The 17,599-nt window shown below is 40.8% G+C and overlaps 1 protein-coding gene across 1 annotated transcript; it reads right to left on the reverse strand.

Annotated features, from left to right (window-relative positions):
* Window positions 1-960: 960 nt before the first annotated feature.
* Window positions 961-10,204, reverse strand: LOC127055635 (ovomucoid-like). Its single transcript, XM_050962855.1, has 9 exons — window positions 10,114-10,204; window positions 9,020-9,045; window positions 6,271-6,398; window positions 5,722-5,770; window positions 4,856-4,983; window positions 3,192-3,240; window positions 2,066-2,193; window positions 1,601-1,652; window positions 961-1,082 (listed from the first exon to the last, which is right to left on the reverse strand). Exons 1-9 carry the CDS (start codon window positions 10,169-10,171, stop codon window positions 1,074-1,076), a joined length of 627 nt encoding a protein of 208 aa, XP_050818812.1. The 5' UTR covers window positions 10,172-10,204; the 3' UTR covers window positions 961-1,073.
* Between the last annotated feature and the right edge of the window lie 7,395 nt (window positions 10,205-17,599).

Genomic DNA, 17,599 nt, shown 5'->3' on the forward strand with positions numbered 1-17,599 from the left:
CCGGAGCTCTGGGTGGCAGAGACCAGGCAGCATGGATGGGCTGTTTGGGGGAGGTTGACACCCTAGCCCTGCCCCTTCCACCCGAGGCCCCACCCTTTCCGGGGGCTGGAGCCGGCCCCCGTACCGGTAAGAATTTAATATTACATTCATCCCTGGTCATTTCTTTTGATGTGTTCCTGGCACCGTTCATTTCAGAATCAAACGACTCCATTCCCAAACCACCTCCACAGCAATTTAATACAAGAACTATATAAAGCAGATTCAAAACGTTAAAAAAACTGAAATCTAAGACCATTATGTTGGAAATAAAAGATTTTTAACAAGTTCTATTGTGACAGAACAGGAAAGTATCTTGCTAAGATTTTAATTTTAGGTCTTTAGATGTTTGCTTAGGACATCAACAATTTAACAGATCTAATTTCTCTTGGATTATGAAAATATACCCCTTAGCATATGCAATGCACACTTCACCTTTAAGGATGGCTGGCAAGTTAATTTGGATGAGTAGTGTTGCATGTATCTTGGAGGCACAGCTTTTCGTTACCAGAAATCCGTCCATACCTTCAAAGCATTTACCCAGCATAAAAGGAATGATGAAAATGTAGCAATCTAAGGGGATGGTGGGGAGGGAAAGGTGAATGTATGGGTGCAGCCTGGATTACTATTTGATCAGCAGCTCCCTGGATTGATTCCAGGGGAAGATTGATATTAACTCAGGTCCTCCACTGTGTGTGTTTTCTGTGGACTCCCCCCTAGAATCCAATCCCAGAACCCGTTTATTATCAAATTGATTCTTTTAATTTTGGATTATTCATTTTATAGAGAATGAAGAGAAAAGCTTGTTTATTCAATGATTCCCTCAAGCAACCCCATAATGTTTTGTGCTGATAAAAGAACAAAGGCAAACATTTCTGCTAAGTTTGCTTTATTGAACCACCAATTCAAGATGGTAATGCCATCAGGAGTGCTGGATGGACAGGACAAATGATAACTATATCTTTACATAAAGCAATCATAAGAATTTATCATTTATACTGAAGCAGAATATTTTCTATGTTATGCCAATTCTTCCGTTAGTTGATCTAGAGAGAGAGAGAAAGAGAGACAATATTTAGAGTTGTTAGGATGAGTGACATAGAAAAGCTTAACTAGAACAAGGGGAAAATTGAGATAATGATCTCAATGCAACAGTCTTGTATGAGCAACTTCTCCAAAACTCCTTCTAATCTAAACATTATCTATTTGATTCAGATTTCACAAGATAAAATTCCACCGAGTCCTTCATTCTTGCATGGTAGATAAATTTAGTTCCCCCCCACCATTTACTATGCGTAGGTCTCTCAGAATCAGCAGATGGTCCTCTTTCCTCTGCATGAACATTTAAGATTTTATTACAATTTTTGTCAGAGTAAGATTTTACATATCTCCTCAGTCAATATTTTCCACCCCTACTACTTGGTTAGTTTGCTGTGTGCAAATTCATTGCGGCTCTCCACCCAAGTGACGACTGCATGACTGGGGTTATGTGTACATACTGTAGTTTGTTAAGTCTTTGGGAGGAAAAGCAAATATAGTGCTAATATAATACGTGTAGATTTACCTTGCGGTTACATCTTCCTTCATGCTTTATGCCAATGTTGATTCCAGTTTGCCTTGAGGAGAGAAAAATTAAGCATAATGTGTATTTCTTCAAAGTAAAACATCTCATTGTCACATGTAAAAACATAAAGGAAATAGACTGTATAGTACAAGACATTTGACTGAGACAGACATATTCATATTAATCCTCTCTAATATCTTGATCAGTTAACTGGCATGTTTTGCCAATTTTTCCAGTTTGAAACCATCATATTCTTAGTCCTTGGCATCTGCAGGACAGGTTTGACCTAGTCAGATCTTTCAATGAAAACCCTGCCCTGTGTTCATAGAAAAAACATTAAAGAGTGCTTTGTCCCACTAACACCTGGTCTCCCAATATCATTATAATTGGGAACTGCTTTCTCACATTATCTGCACCAAATGTGCAATGACTTTTAGACAAGAAATTCTTTACAAGTTTACTCACCATCTTGCTGCACACAGGATACATTTGTTGCTATATGTGATGCCATTTGTCCCACAGACAGGGCGGTAAATCAATGGGCAGGCAAACTGTTTACCCTTCTGTGGTTTTGGATACCCACCACAATCATCCTGCAAAAGTAGTTATATAACGTTCTAACCACATTTATTGTTGGGAGTAATAAGTCATCTGTTGTAAGACTCTATTGAGCTAACATAGCACCTTTCTTTAAGCAATGAGGCTTCTCTAGGAAGTAGTTCATTTGATTGCCATTTTACATATTGGGAAAAAAAGTCAGAGTGGGTCAGATTCTCCATTCCTACTTTTCTGCACGCACAGTTATTACTTTAGTATGATACTATGCTGAGAAAACTTTGAGATGGGAGTAAAGAGGCTCTTTAAACCCCCTTATGCTGCCACTGTGACATAAACGGACCATGTCATGAAGTATAATCAGGGCTACAGATATTATAAGACCTCCCAACAATGTAGAAGGGTGTGGAGAAAACATTTATACAGGAGTACTCTGTGGGGATCTTTAATCTCTATTATGCTGCCATTGTAGCATGAACTGGCCACTTCATGAAGCAGAATCAGGGCCAGAGAGATTTTAAGACCTTCCCAAGGTCACGCAGAAAGTCTGTGACATAAATAGGAATAGAACCCATGTTTCATATCTCCCCAGCTTTCCTTTTACCACACAGGACATACTTCCAACCCATCTCTTTGATGTATAATAAATCATTCAAATGCCCCAATCATCATGGTTTCCAAGCACCACCATATTCACTGTCATAAGAAACACCATCTGCTTCACTGAAAAAAGCATAATCAGTTAGATCAGCCCTTCTTTCTTCCAAGGGTGATAAATCAGTTGCCTATAATTAATCTGTGTGCGGAAGGGTGGTGGGAGCAGGGAGGAAGGAGAGGAGGTGGGATTTGTGTTGGGGGTCATGAGATCTGGAAAATCAAGTTCCTGTCTCCTCTAAGTGACCATTACAGATCCCAAACCCTTTTTTGTAAGAGCGGCATTTTCCCATCTATCAAGTGTTATCAACATTTTTGTACCCAGTATTTATACTGTGAGACACGTCAATTTTAATGATAATTAATAAAAATGTGCCATTACCTTCACCATACACTGTCCTTTATGTGCCAGGCGTATGGTAGCCCCCTTTCTACAGGATGAAAAGTTGAAAGAGAGAAGACAATTATTGTCAATGAATAATAAAATTGTCTACCTGGTGAGTAAAAATCTCCAAAATTCACTATAAAATTACAGAAACGGTTAGGAACATATGGAATATTTGAGAGGGATGATTTGTAATGATCAAATTCTCTCTTTGGTATAATCTCACAAGTTATAGGGAATGTGGAGGCTCATCATCCCGATGGAAGTCAGCATGGATCTGATGTTATCCAACCATGGATTCCCATTGTGTTCTGGGATTTGTAGTTTGGTGCATACATAAAGATAAACCTTTTAGCTAAAGTGATGGTTATCAACCGGGGGTCTGGGGCCCCCTGGAGGGCCATGATGAGGTTTTAGGGTGTCCACCAAGCCTAACTGGCATTAGACTCACTAGGACCCTGGGCAGAAAGTCAAAGCCCCACCACACAGGACACCTGCCACCTGGGGCTGAAGCTGAACCCTGACCAACTTAGTTTCACAGGGCCCCCTGTGGTATGGGGCCCAGGGCAATTGCCCTGCTTGCTACCCCCTAATGCCAGCCCTGGCTTTTGTGTGCAGAAAACCAGTTCTGGCACAGCTGATCCATAGAGTTTTTATAGCATGTTGGGGGGAGAGGGGGACTCAGAAAGTAAAAGACTGAGAACCCCTGAGCTAGAGGATAGTGCAGGGGTGGGCAAACTCCTGCCCTGGCTCTGTGCTGCTCTCAGAACCGGCCAGCACCACCTCCCTGCAGCCCCTGGGACAGGAGGGGGCAGAGGGCTCTGCGTGCTGCCCTCGCCTGGAGGCACCGCCCTCCACAGCTCCCATTGGCTGGGAACAGGGAACTGCGGCCAATGGGAACTGTGGGGGAGGTACCTGCAGGCAAGGGCAGCGTGTTTAGCCTTCTGCTCCTCCATCCCCCAGGGGCGGCAGGGACATGGTGCTGGCCACTTCTGGGAGCGACACGGTGCCAAGGCAGGCAGGGAGCCTGCCTTAGCCCCGCTGCATGCTGCTGCCACCCCAGAGCCACTCAAAGTAAGCAGCGCTGAGCCATAGCCAGAGCCCGCACCTCGAACCCCTCCTGCACCCTGCATCCCAACCCCCTGCCCTGAGTCCCCCTGTCCTGAGCCCCCTGCCACAGCCCGCACTCCTCCTGCATCCCAACCCCCTGCCCTGAGCCCCCTGCTGTATCCCACACTCTTCCTGCACCCCATCTCTCTGCCCTGAGCCCCCACCACACCCCTCCTGCACTTCAACCCTCTGCCCTGAGCCCCCAAACCCTTGCCCTGAGTCCTCTCCCACACCATACACTCTCTCTTGCACCCTAACCCCCTGCCCTAGCCCTACATTCATGGCCCTGCATGCAATTTCCCCAGCCACATGTGGCCCTCAGGCCAAAAAGTTTGCCCACCCCTGCGATAGTGGATTATATTAGCTATGGCATCCTGGGGACATAGAGGTTAACCAGAAGAGGTCAAAAGAATATGGATGTGAATCAGGGACTCAGCTACCTCAGGACATTGAAATATCCCCATATAAAGAAAATGTTTATACAAGAAAACAATTCTTAGGATCTCTTACCATTGATTCAGTTATTCCAAAAGTAATATTCAAGGACTTACAAGATTTCTGCACACAGCACACATTCATTGTCATAAGTGACACCATTAGTTCCACAGACTGGTGCATAGATCCGTGGGCAGGCTATCTTGCGTGGGTCTTTTATTCGTTGGTATCTACTGCAATCAATCTGCCAAATGAAGAAGTTGTTATTTGAGTGGAGATTTAGAAGCATTTCAGGGCAGGGACAGCATCTCCTTATCTGGTGCCATAAGACAGTGAAGCCTTGAACCTGGCTGGAGTTAGCTTTTATCAATGACTTCACAGTGTACTGATGTTTCCAGCTGGGATATAAGAATACTTATTCTGGTGGTGGATTAAATAGTTCACTTACTGTTTATTTTATTCTCATTAGTACAAGAATAGGAAGAGAGACTACCTGGATACTACTAATAAAGTTTTACAATTCCTTCTTATACACGTCTTGGTTTACTCCCCTTTAATGTGTTGGCAGCCTTGGGGTTGGAATATATTTTGCTTTCAGGTGAAAGGGATGGCTTTGTGTTCTAAACTGAAATCCTGGAATCAGAGGCTGAAATACTATCAGTTAGATCAGCCGTTCTTTCTTCCAAAAGTGAAAAATCAGTTACCCATAGTTAATGTGTGTGTGGTGTGTTGTGTTGTGGTGTGGCGTAGTGTGAAGAGGAGGGAGAGGAGGTGAGGTTTGTATTGGGGGTGATGAGAGCTGGAAAATCAAGGTCCAGTCTCCTCTAAGTGACAATTACAGATCCCAAGGCCTTTTTTGTAAGAGTAGGATTTTTCCATGTATCTTTGGCTCAAGTATTATCTCATTTTTGTAACTGATGTTTAGATTGCGCTAAGTGTAAATTTTAGTGATAACCAAAAAAAGAGAGAAATGTGCCACTACCTTCTCCTTACATTTTCCTTCATGTGCCAGGTCTATGTTAGCCCCATTTCTACAGGATGAAAAGTTGAAAGAGAGAAGACAATTATTGTCAGTGAATTAATAAAATTGTATATTTGGTGAGTAACACTCTTCAAAATTCACTATGAAATTACAGAAACAGTTAAGAACATATGGAATATTTCAGAGGGATGATTTGCAACGATCAAATTCTCTCTTTGATACAATCTCAGAAGTTACTGGGGGTGTGAGGATCATCATCCCGATGGAAGTGAGCATGGATCTGATGTTAACCAGCCATGGATTCCCATTGCATTCTTGGGATTTGTGATTTTGTGCATACATAAAGATAAACCCATAAGCTAGATGATAGTAGATCATATTAGGTATGGTGTCCTGGGAATATGGGGGATAACTAGGAGAGGTCAAAAGAATATGGAAGTTACTCAGCTACCTCAGGACATTGATATATCCCTGCTTAAAGAAAATGCTTATACAAGAGAACTATCTTTAGCATCTCTTTCCATTGATTCCATTATTCCAAGAACTTACAAGATTGCTACACACAGCACACATTCATTGCTATAAGTGACACCATCAGTTCCACAGACAGGTTCAAAGTTCCGTGGGCAGGCTATCTTGCGTGGGTCTTTTGTTCGTGGGTATCTGCTGCAATCAATCTGCCAAACAAAGAAGTTGTTATTTGAGTGGAGATTTAGAAGCATTTCAGGGCAGGAACAGCATCTCCTTATCTGGTGCCATAACACAGTGAAGCTCTGAACCTGGTTGGAGCCAACTGCTGTCAATGACTTCACAGTGTAAAGATATTTCCAGCTGAAATATACGAATACTTATTCTGGCGGTGGATTAAAAAGTTCACTTACTGTTTACTTCATTCTCATTAGTACAAGAATATGAAGAGAGACTTCATGAATACTACTAATAGAGTTTTACAATTCCTTCTTATAAACATCTTGGTTTACTCCTCTTTAATGTGTTGGCAGCCTTGGGATTTGGAATATATTTTGCTTTCAGGAGGAGGGGATGGCTTTGTGTTCTAAACTGAAACCCTGAAATACATCTTTTTGCCTGGAAATACTATCAGTTAGATCAGCCCTTCTTTATTCCAAAGGTGACAAATCACTTGCCTATAGTCAATGTGTGTGTGGAGGAGAGGTGGGGGCAGGAAGGAGTGAGCGTGGTGGGGTTTATGTTGGGGGTGATGAGATCTGGCATACCAAGTTTCTGTCTCCTCTAAGTCAGCATTACAGATCCCATGACTTTTTGTAAGAGTAGGATTTTTCCATGTGTCTTTGCTGGTACTTCTCCCCTCCCTACATCTGGGGTACTGTGCTATGTAATTTGGAACTACTCTCTGCCCAAGTGAGAGCTGCATTTCCATGATTCTCTATGTATATCGTGTAGTTAGTAAAGCATTTGGAAGGAAAAACACTATGTAAATGAAAAATAGAATACACTTGGTTTTACTTTTTTCATACAAACTTCCTCATGTTGTAAGCTAAGCCTGCCTCCAGTTTGCCTTGAAACACAAAAAGAGGTCCAAAATGAGTGTCCCTGCACAGCTATACATCTTATAAGATCACTGTGGAATTACACAGAAGTACATGGGATGTATAATATGCGATTGAGACAGATATATTCATAGTAATCCGGGGTCGGCAAACTTTCAGAAGTGGTGTGCCAATTCTTCATTTATTCACTATAATTTAAGGTTTCACATGCCAGTAATACATGTTAACATTTTTAGAAGGTCTCTTTCTATAAGTCTATAATATATAACTAAACTATTGTTGTATGTAAAGTAAATAAGGTTTCCAAAATGTTTAAAAAGCTTCATTTAAAATTAAATTAAAATGCAGAGCCCCCCTGGACTGGTGGCCAGAACCTGGGCAGTGTGAGTGCCATTGAAAATCAGCTCGTGTGCCTTCTTTGGCACATGTGCCATAGGTTGCCTACCCCTGATATTAATCTTCTCTGACCACACTTTGTTTTCAGCATTCCTCTATCATTTGCCGTAGTAGATCTAACTACTACTAATAGAAAATATTGATCTATTTACTCACCATTTGGCGAGGCACAAAAAACATTTGTTGTTGTATGTCACACCATTGGTGCCACAGACAGGCCTGTACTCTGTCTTACAGAGGAGGGTTTGGCCCTTTGGTGGTTCTGGATAAGCACTGCAATCATTCTGCAACTATAAATATATAATTTTCTAGACATACAGATGAATACATGATGATAACTATTATTGTTAATTCGTTTGGGGTGTATTAGAGCAATGATTCTCAATCAGGAGTCTGGGCCCCCACGGGGAGCCATGAACAGGTTTCAGGTGGTCCACCAAACAGGACCAGCATTAGACTCACTTGGGCCCAGGGCAGAAAGCCGAAGCCCGACTGCTTGGGGCTGAAGACCAGGGCCCTGAGTCCGGCCAGCCAGGACTGAAGTCTGAGTAATGTAGCTTCACAGGGACCCTTCTGGCATGGGGCCCCAGGTAACTGCTGTGCTTGCTACCCCCTAAAGGCAACCCTGGCATTTATATGGAGAACAGTTGTGACACAGGTGAGAGTAGATTTTTTCCATGTGTCTTTGCTAGTACTTCTCTCCTCCCTACCTCTGGTGCACTGTGCTTTGTAGTTTGGAACTACTCTCTGCCCAAGTGAGAGTTGCATTTCCATGATGCTCTATAAGTATTGTGTAGTTAACAAAGCATATGGAAGGAAAAACACTATGTACAGCGAAGGGTTTTGCCCTTTGGTGGTTCTGGAAAAGCACTACAATCATTCTGCAACTGTAAATATATAATTTTCTAGACATATAGATGAATGAATGATGATAACTGTTATTGTTAATTCTTTTAGCGGTATATTAGGAATGCTGGTCATTTTGGAACTATCGACTATCAGTGTGGTAAACTTAGTAACTGACCATATGAAACACATGGGGATATCCTCTTTCCTATAGTAAGTGAACTTTTTAATCCACCCCCAAAATAACTATTCCTATCCCCCAGCTGGAAATATCAGTACCACAATACCAATATATAATAACTAATACCAATAATGATAATATCTGGGGTCATTTTTGCTTTTTGATTAACCCAGTCCTGTCCACTACTCTGTTAGATGTAGGTTCCTAGACTGCACTCATCACTAATATCTGAGCACTTTCCACTTGTTTTAGTGTTTCTTCCAACATGGAAAAGTTGGCCACAATGCAATTCCTAACTATGATTAGGGGAAAGTGAAAATTACTAAACAGGAAGAGCTGGACTAACCTGATTCGAAGACTCACTGGCAACACCTAGAGAAAAAATATGGATACTCAACATACAATAAGACAAATCCCTGTGACGGAAATCAAGTTATAAGCATTAATTCAAGAAAAATGTCCATTGAACTCTTTTTCTGCAATAAATGGGCTATATGTGGTATTTTGCACCATCTGAAAATATAATAAAGAGCTTATCATTTGCTTAATGTTACTATATATTTTTCAGGCCTTCTGCTCCATTGAAGATGCAGGGTAACTAATAGCACCTTAAAACTTTTGAATTTTTTTTTCTTCTATTAAGCCTGATTATTCAAAAATCTTTTCAGTCATTGGCAATATTTAGGAGTTCTCAGTGCCTGGATCCAGTGCTCTACATGATGTGTCGTGCACAGGAGTGGGAATAAGGCAGGAAAATTATAAGCCAGGAAGTTAACTTAATGCTTAGGAATCCATTGAAGTCATTGGATGTTAAGCAGGTCCTTAATATTTAGTCTTCTCAGTAACATCTTACAAAATTATTTCAATTCTTTTTGGAACGAGTCCTTTCACAAATTTGATGTCCCAGTTATACATACGGCATCTGTATCCAAGTTATTTGAATATTAACCTGATCCTTAATAAATAATTTATGATGTAATATGTTAACATTTTATCTTAACTTTGCCTTAATAAGAAATGTTTTAAAAAACTGAAAATTCAAAAACTTGAAAAATGTCTATCTTCTCTATAGTTGGTTGAAAAATGAAGGTGGTGGTGGTGGGGAATTTCCCCCAAAAAATTTGCTGATTTTTTCCCCAAGTTTTTTGGAATTTTGAACGTCATTGATATTTTGATATTGAATGTTTTACCACCATCTCTAATTGAAACCAATTGTCATATGGTACATTTCACAGCACCATGGGAGAGGGGAGATTTTGTTAAAGGACATTAACACTATCCTGTACTCTTATGGTTCCCTGGATTGTCTACTGTCCAAGCAAAACAGACTAGATCTCAGGATTCTTCATAAAAACAAGAATATCATTGACCTTAATAGTCCAGAGGACTAGGAAGCAGCAAACACATGGCTCTATAGAGGCTATAGCAAAGAGTACTCACCTGAGAAGCAACATAAAAGTACCAGAGTGAGGACCATGAAGACACCAGCTGTCTTCATGGTGGAGATGCTCAGTCTAGGTTAGCTGCTCCGCTCTGCTCAGTAGATGCAGTACACCCAGAGGGAGATCTCATATATTTATACCCAAGGCCAGAACCTCCATCCTGATTAGGAAATCACATGCAAAAGCCACCAATGATACTGGATACCAGAACAAGTTGTTTTTGAGGAAGTCCCAGTGTGCTTGGAATGATACATTCTTTCTCAACGTCCCCTTTGCCCTCTTGATCTTTTGTCCCAAACAATTTTGCATTTTCATAAGCATTGTGGGTTGATGCACGACAAAAAAAAACAAAACAAAAAACTACTGACTACAGTGAGTCTGATAATGTACAGGTTTTTGTGGAAATCTTCATTATGGGCCCCATAAACCACTCTGTAAACTGTCTTTGCATTGTTGCAGAAACCCTTTAGGTTCCTTCACACCCCTACAACAGCGCTGTAGAAATGCAGCATGTATTGGCTGATAGCTGTGTATCTCCTAGCATACTCCAAATCTCTTAAAATGGACTGTTCAGCTTCAACCCCCAGTTTCCAAGATGACAGTTACCTTTCTTTCATAGCTCAGAATTAATCCCCCTTTGAAACATTCAGTTGCTCCAGGTTCAATTCAACATGTTGCTGTTGATTTATAGTCGTACAGGATCTGATCCTTGTCTATCTGGCACTATTTCAAGATATTCAGCATTGACATACCCATGGATGCTGCAGCTGTTAAAGTGATGACAAATAGAACAGATGAGGAAAATGATGGATCCTGTCTAAGCAGTTCTCAGGTTCTTGCCTCCCTAAGTATCACTGCCCAGATTCACTTACCTCAGAGGTTATATTATTTTCCTGATTAAATCTCTCTCTATATGTTCACTGTTAAGCATAAGAAGAGAGAGAACCAAAACAGTTCAACGTTCAGGCTTTATTCCTTCCTCCATGTACACAGTCTTCTCTCATCAAGCACTTCATGAAAGTAGAGTTTCTAGGTTCTCTAGACATTACCCTATATATAAATTAGGGCTGTTGATTAATCACAGTTAACTCACACAATTAACTAAAAAAAATTAATTGTGATTAAAAAAATTAATCACGATTAATCACAGTTTTAATCGCACTCTTAAACAATATAATACCAATTGAAATTTATTAAATATTTTGGATGTTTTCTACATTTTCAAATGTATTGATTTCAATTACAACACAGAATACAAAGTGCACAGTGTCCACTTTATATTATTATTTTTTATTACAAATATATGCACTGTAAAAATAATGAACAAAAGAAATAGTATTTTTCAATTCACCCCATACATGTACTGTAGTGCAATCTCTTTATCCTGAAAGTGCAACTTACAAATGTAGATTTTTTTTGTTACATGACTGTACTCAAAAACAAAACAATGTAAAACTTTAAAGCCGACAAGTCCACTCAGTCCTACTTCTTGTTTAGCCAATCACTAAGAGAAACAAGTTTGTTTACATTTATGGGAGATATGCTGCCCACTTCTTATTTACAATGTCACCTGAAAGTGAGAACAGGAGTTTGCATGGAATTTTTTTAGCAAGCATTGCACGATATTTACATGCCAGATATGCTAAACATTTGTATGCCCCTTCATGCTTCGGCCACAATTCCAGAGGACATGCTTCCATGGTGTTGACACTTGTTAAAAAAATAATGTGTTAAATAATTTGTAACTGAACTCCTTGGAGCAGTATTATATGTCTCCTTCTCTGTTTTACGTGCATTTTGCCATATATTTAATGTTATAGCAATCTCAGATGATGATCCAGCACATGTTCATTTTAAGAACACTTTCACTGCAGAGTTGGTAAATCGCAAAGAAGGTACCAATGTGAGATTTCTAAAGATAGCTACAGTACTCAACCCAAAGCTTAAGAATCTGAAATGCCTTCCAAAATCTGAGAGGGATGAGATGCAGAGCATGCTTTCAGAAGTCTTAAAAGAGCAACACCCCAGTGCGGAAACTACAGAACCCAAACCACCAAAAAAGAAAATCAGCCTTCTGCTGGTGGCATCTGACTCAGTTGATGAAAATGAACATGTGTTGGGCCACACTGCTTTGGATTGTTATCAAGCAGAACTCATCATCAGCATGAATGCATGTCCTCTGGAATGGTGGTTGAAGCATGAAGGGACATATGAATCTTTAGCGCATCTGGCACATAAATATGTTGCGACTCTGGCTACAACAGTACCAAGTGAATGCCTTGGTGACATTGTAAACAAGAAGTAGGCAGCATTATCTCCTGCAAATATCTGCAGCAGTATCTCCTTTTTTGTCTTAGTGATTGGCTGAACAAGAAGTAGGACTGAGTGGACTTGTAGGCACTAAAGTTTTACATTGTTATGTTTTTGAATACTTTTTTTAACATAATTCTACATTTGTAAGTTCAACTTCTATGATAAAGAGATTGCACTATAGTACTTGTATTAGGTGAATTGAAAAATACTATTCTTTTGCTTTTTACAGTGTAAATATTTTTAATCAAAAGAAATATGAAGTAAGCACTATACAATTTGAATTGTAATTGAAATAAATGTATTTGAAAATGTTGAAAACATCCAAACTATTTAAATAAAGGGCATTCTATTATTGTTTAACAGTGCAATTAATTGTGATTAATTTTTTTAATCACATGATTAATCCGATTAATTTTTTCAATCGCTTGACAGCCCTAATATAAACATAAGATCATACTATACCAACCTTTATTGGGAATTATCATTCTTGCTCTTGTTTTTTTAAGTGACAGAAAGAAACCCAATGGATGCTACCTGGGGATTGCTAGCCAAAAGGGAAGTGACTATTTTTTCAGTTTCCTCTGATTGATACATGCCATGAGAGATTAAACATAAAAAAGGCCTGCCATCTAAGGCCAAAGGAAAAATCTAAGACTTGCCTGGGAGCTAAAGTCCCATGATGCTTTGCAGTTTGGCTAACTATGAGGACTGGAATTGTACCAAGCAGTAACCGTGTATTTTGAACTTATTGTAACAGATATTTTAGTAATACTAACCACAAAATGTGTGCAAAATGCATAACGAATAAAATGATCCAAATAAGGGAATAAACAATGACTAATTACCAAGTGTTGAGACAGTTGGAAAGTTACAAGGGAACAGAGGACTTAGGAAATAACCTAAGATAAGAAGAAGTATTTACCAAAAGGAGGAAGTAGTTAAGGGTCATTGTGGTAAAGAAAAAGGAGTAACAAGGAAATAATTTGTGAAGGGGGAAGAGATCATTTGCAGACTGGAAGCAGGTTGTCAGAGACAACTACAGGGGAAGGTATTCTACGGCTGTAAGTAATTGTAGACCTCTCCATGTAATGTCCTGTCTTTACTATCTTTTAATCAATAAAATCCAATTAAAAGCTGACGTATCTGAGTTTTATTATTAATCAAAACTAAACTCAAGACAATCATTCTCATCAAAACTATAACCACAATTAAAATTTGATCAATTACTGGCTGTTAATTGGCTATTGATGATCAACAAATTATTACATATTGACTATTAATTATCAATATGAGAAACAGAGAGGTTGGTCTCCAATGTCTCACACAATCTTTCCAGTTTATAGGGGGGAAACCACAGTTTGAGAACAAAGTGCAATACTGCTAACATGAACTGGATTCCTTTTCTGTAGGACAGGGGTTACCAGGTTTGGTAACTTGGTTTGCAGCTTGTTCAGGGTAAGCCCTTAGCGGGCCGCGAGACACTTTGTTTACCTGAGCGTCTGCAGATACGACCACTCACAGCTCCCAGTGGCCACGGTTTGCTGTTCCCGGCCAATGGGAGCTGCAGGAACAGTGGCCTGGCCACTGGGAGCTGCGAGCAGCCATACCTGTGGACGCTCAGGTAAACAAAGTGTCTCGTGGCCTGCCAGGGGCTTACCCTGACCAAGCCCCAAACCAAGTTTTGGAACCCCTGCTATAGAAGAAGCAATGCAGGAACACTTGACATATTTACTGCATCTGTCTGCTGTCAAACTATGAGTAGTTTTCAGTGGAACAAATGTTAAGCCTCAACTGACCAAAACGAGGGTAAAAGAGCTGTGCACAGAAGAACAATGGAGGAGCAGAGGTGATGGAACGTTCACAATGCCAAAGTAGAATTCAGAGTACCCAGAAAGCTAGCCTGTGGCCACCATACTGGGGGGGAGAGAGGCAGAGGAGTGGGTATTACAGAGCAAGCTCTGTTGGCTTCTTCCCATTGGAAGAGATTTTTTCAAGCCCCAGGTTTAAGACCCCTTTGAACTGAGGATCTTGCTCTGTATATTCAGTATCAGTCAGACCAAAGCATCATCCATCCCCCCACACACTTTCTTTCTGAGACAGACTAGTCAACCCCACTCCTCTCTCTCAGGAGGAGGAGTTAAATATGAGCAACAACAAAGCCCATTTTCTTTGGTTGAGATATTCTTCCAGTGTAACAAGATGTGTGAAAAGATGGGTCTCCCAGTGGCACTGGGGACAAGTCACTCCCTCTACTGCTATGGATTCATCATTCTCTGTTGGAGTTGAAGGATGGGAGTGTTTCCATATGATGCTCACAGCCTTTCCTAAAGTGTATGATTTGTACTGTGTGACCCAGATGTTGGCAGTAACTGGACAACAGAGCTCATAAACTCAGAAGATATGCCTCATATGCATAACTATCAAATGTCCGTTTCAGAAAGATTCACTTGTGATGATGAAAGATTCTGGTTAACAAGCAAGATTCAGAAATTAGAAACATTTAAAAGCTTCATGATTTCTTAACATCTCACCTCCTCTATTTCTCTCTGCACTTCACACTCTAATCACAGCCTGTATCCCATACAACAACTGTCCATGACTTTCACATATCTGGAACCCACATACCTGAATCCCAGAAATTTATTCTCATGCCTATGGCAATAGACTAGTTTTGGCTGCTTTATTCATCTCACTTTTCCCATGAGTTTTAGTGTTTTTCCAACTCAGATATAATGGTCAGTGTTGTCACCAACCACAGGTTGAGGAAAAGCATAAATTAATAAACAACTATGAGCTGGACTCACTCATCATCCTGGTTGGCAACGCCTGGAACCAAAACACAAACAAGACATAAAATGAAAGAAAATATCAGTTGGACATTGAGTTAAAAACATTACTCTGTCAGTAGGAAGATTGAATGAAGTTTTGTAACCCAATAAACTTGACCAAGTGAAGGTTTCCTGCATTAATCCACCAGAGGCCTGATTGTTCTGTTATATACACCCACTTCACACAGGTGTAACTCCATGGACTTCATTGGCATCCCTCTTGATTTATAGCAATGTGAGAGGAAAAAGGAGCCCAGTGTGTTGCTATGGAGATTTGCAGTCACTTTAGTAAATCATGGAGGGAATTTTGATTGTTTACTATAATATTCTAATTGTTTCCTATTGACATTTTGATTGTTTACCATTCCTCAACTAATGAGTCAGCTCTCCCCTCACCTGTGACTACATAGCACCTGGCACCAGGACCCTTCAGCACCAAGAGGGATTGGAATAATTGCTGGTGGGTTACTGGCCAGAGACTCAGCTTTATGCTTAGGACCCAATTTTACAGATACTTTTATATCCAAAGTTTATTGCAGGAATAGTTATTTGTTTAAATCTATCTAAGTTCAGTCCCAAAATCAGACACAGAAATGCCATAATTGGTGTCCACAATTAATTGATAATGCAGTTATTTATGGATGCAAAATTGGAGGTCAGTTTGAGGCCCTTTTAAAAATCAGACCCATCTTTCAAAAAGAAATCAGACTCTTTTTAGCAATAAGCATTCTATGGAACTTGTTTTTAATATCAAACCCTTCCCAAGGGTTAGAGTAGGGATTGGCAACCTTTGGCGTGCGGCCTGCCAGGGTAAGACCTCTGGCGGGCTGGGACAGTTGGTTTACCTGCCAAATCCACAGATTCAGCCAATTGTGGCTCCCACTGGCCATGGTTCACCACTCCAGGCCAATGGAGGCTGCGAGCGCAGGCCAAAGAATGTGCTGGTCACCAGGTGGCTTACCATGGTGCGCCGCGTGCCAAAGGTTGCCGATCCCTGGGCTACAGGTATCAGACACAGGGCTCTGTGAGGCTGCAGCAACCGTTATTTACTTGAGAAACAGAGGAAAAGTGCCAGAGAGAGGGGCACTAGGCCATCTGTTATCTTTATGGCTGTTTAGTTTGAGCTCAGTCTGTTACTGTTCTGCTCAATAGAGGCTCTCACAGTCTACACCACAGATTAATCTGTCGGTTATGTAAACGCATATAAGAAGTCTGATTCTCCACTTTGATTGTGAGAAACTTTCTAATTTGTCACTGACAATAAAACCCCGACAAGGCTATTTATGGGTCTGCCCCAGTCTCAGAAGAATGCTTCTTTCTCAACCAAGTTCCCTGAAAACTGCATCAAATGTGTGACATGCCCGAAATCATATATTTAAAAAACAGACATTAACATTAGTAAAAACTAGACTATTTCTCCCAGTGGGCATATTTCTTACAGTGGCTCCACAGGGAGGCCAAAGTATAGAGAACATTATCTGCTCCATCTATGCCTCACACACAGATAGAGAGGTGTAACCAGGTCACCACATCCAGAGTACCCCCACATGACAATAGCCCACTACTGACACTAGTTTCCCTTCTGTAATTCCTTCCTTTATTTCTCTTCCTCCCCCGCACTCCCTTACTATGAGCCTGCCACATGTCTCTTTACAACCCCAGGCATTACCCCACCCCTCATTAGGCATAACCTGGACACAACTGTGTAGTCATAAAAAGGACTAATCCCACCTTTCTTGAAAGCTCAGTCACCCTCTGACAAGGGGCTTACAATTTAGCAAAATATAGTGTATTGAATGGTAGTTAGGACAGCATGGCCTGAAGTGTTTCTATGTTCTCACCATCAAAAGTACTTTTCAGTTCTTGCACCAAGACACACTCCTGGCTTTTGGAAGACAGATGTGATGCCCTTCAATTGTGTTTCACAGTTCATCCTTCTTACAGTATGTTGTTCCTTAGATGGATCATGACTTTTTAGGCCAGATTGAATCTGGACGTTATGCTGATGCACAGGAAGAGAAGGGCACCAGGAGCCTTCCCCTTTGAGCATCCTGCATCAGAACCAACCGTTATTGCTTCACTCAACTGTCTACTTTCTCTGACATCACTTCAGACTTTTCTTTAGCTAATGCTGTAGGAGTTTGCAACTTATTCACTTCACTGGGTTAGTATATGTGGTAATCATATCCCCTGCGAGACCTGACAGGCTCAGGGTATCCTGTTGCTGTGGGACCCTTTGCAATAAGATGGTGTCACGGAGTGTGGGGGAGTCCGGCCCTGCACCCCTCTTCCGGGGACCCACAGTGACTCTCGGCCAGCCAGTAAAACAGAAGGTTTATTGGA

Source organism: Gopherus flavomarginatus, chromosome 7 (assembly GCF_025201925.1).
Source record: "Gopherus flavomarginatus isolate rGopFla2 chromosome 7, rGopFla2.mat.asm, whole genome shotgun sequence".
Classification (NCBI taxonomy): domain Eukaryota; kingdom Metazoa; phylum Chordata; order Testudines; family Testudinidae; genus Gopherus; species Gopherus flavomarginatus.

Coding starts and splice junctions, on each gene's coding strand:
- LOC127055635 (XM_050962855.1), bottom strand. CDS start 10,171: ATGAAGACAGCTGGTGTCTTCATGGTCCTCACTCTGGTACTTTTATGT. Junction 6,399..9,019: donor CCAGTGAGTCTTCGAATCAG/GTTAGTCCAGCT, acceptor TTTGTTTGGCAG/ATTGATTGCAGCAGATACCC. Junction 3,241..4,855: donor GTGCTGTGTGCAGAAATCTT/GTAAGTCCTTGA, acceptor TTCATCCTGTAG/AAAGGGGGCTACCATACGCC.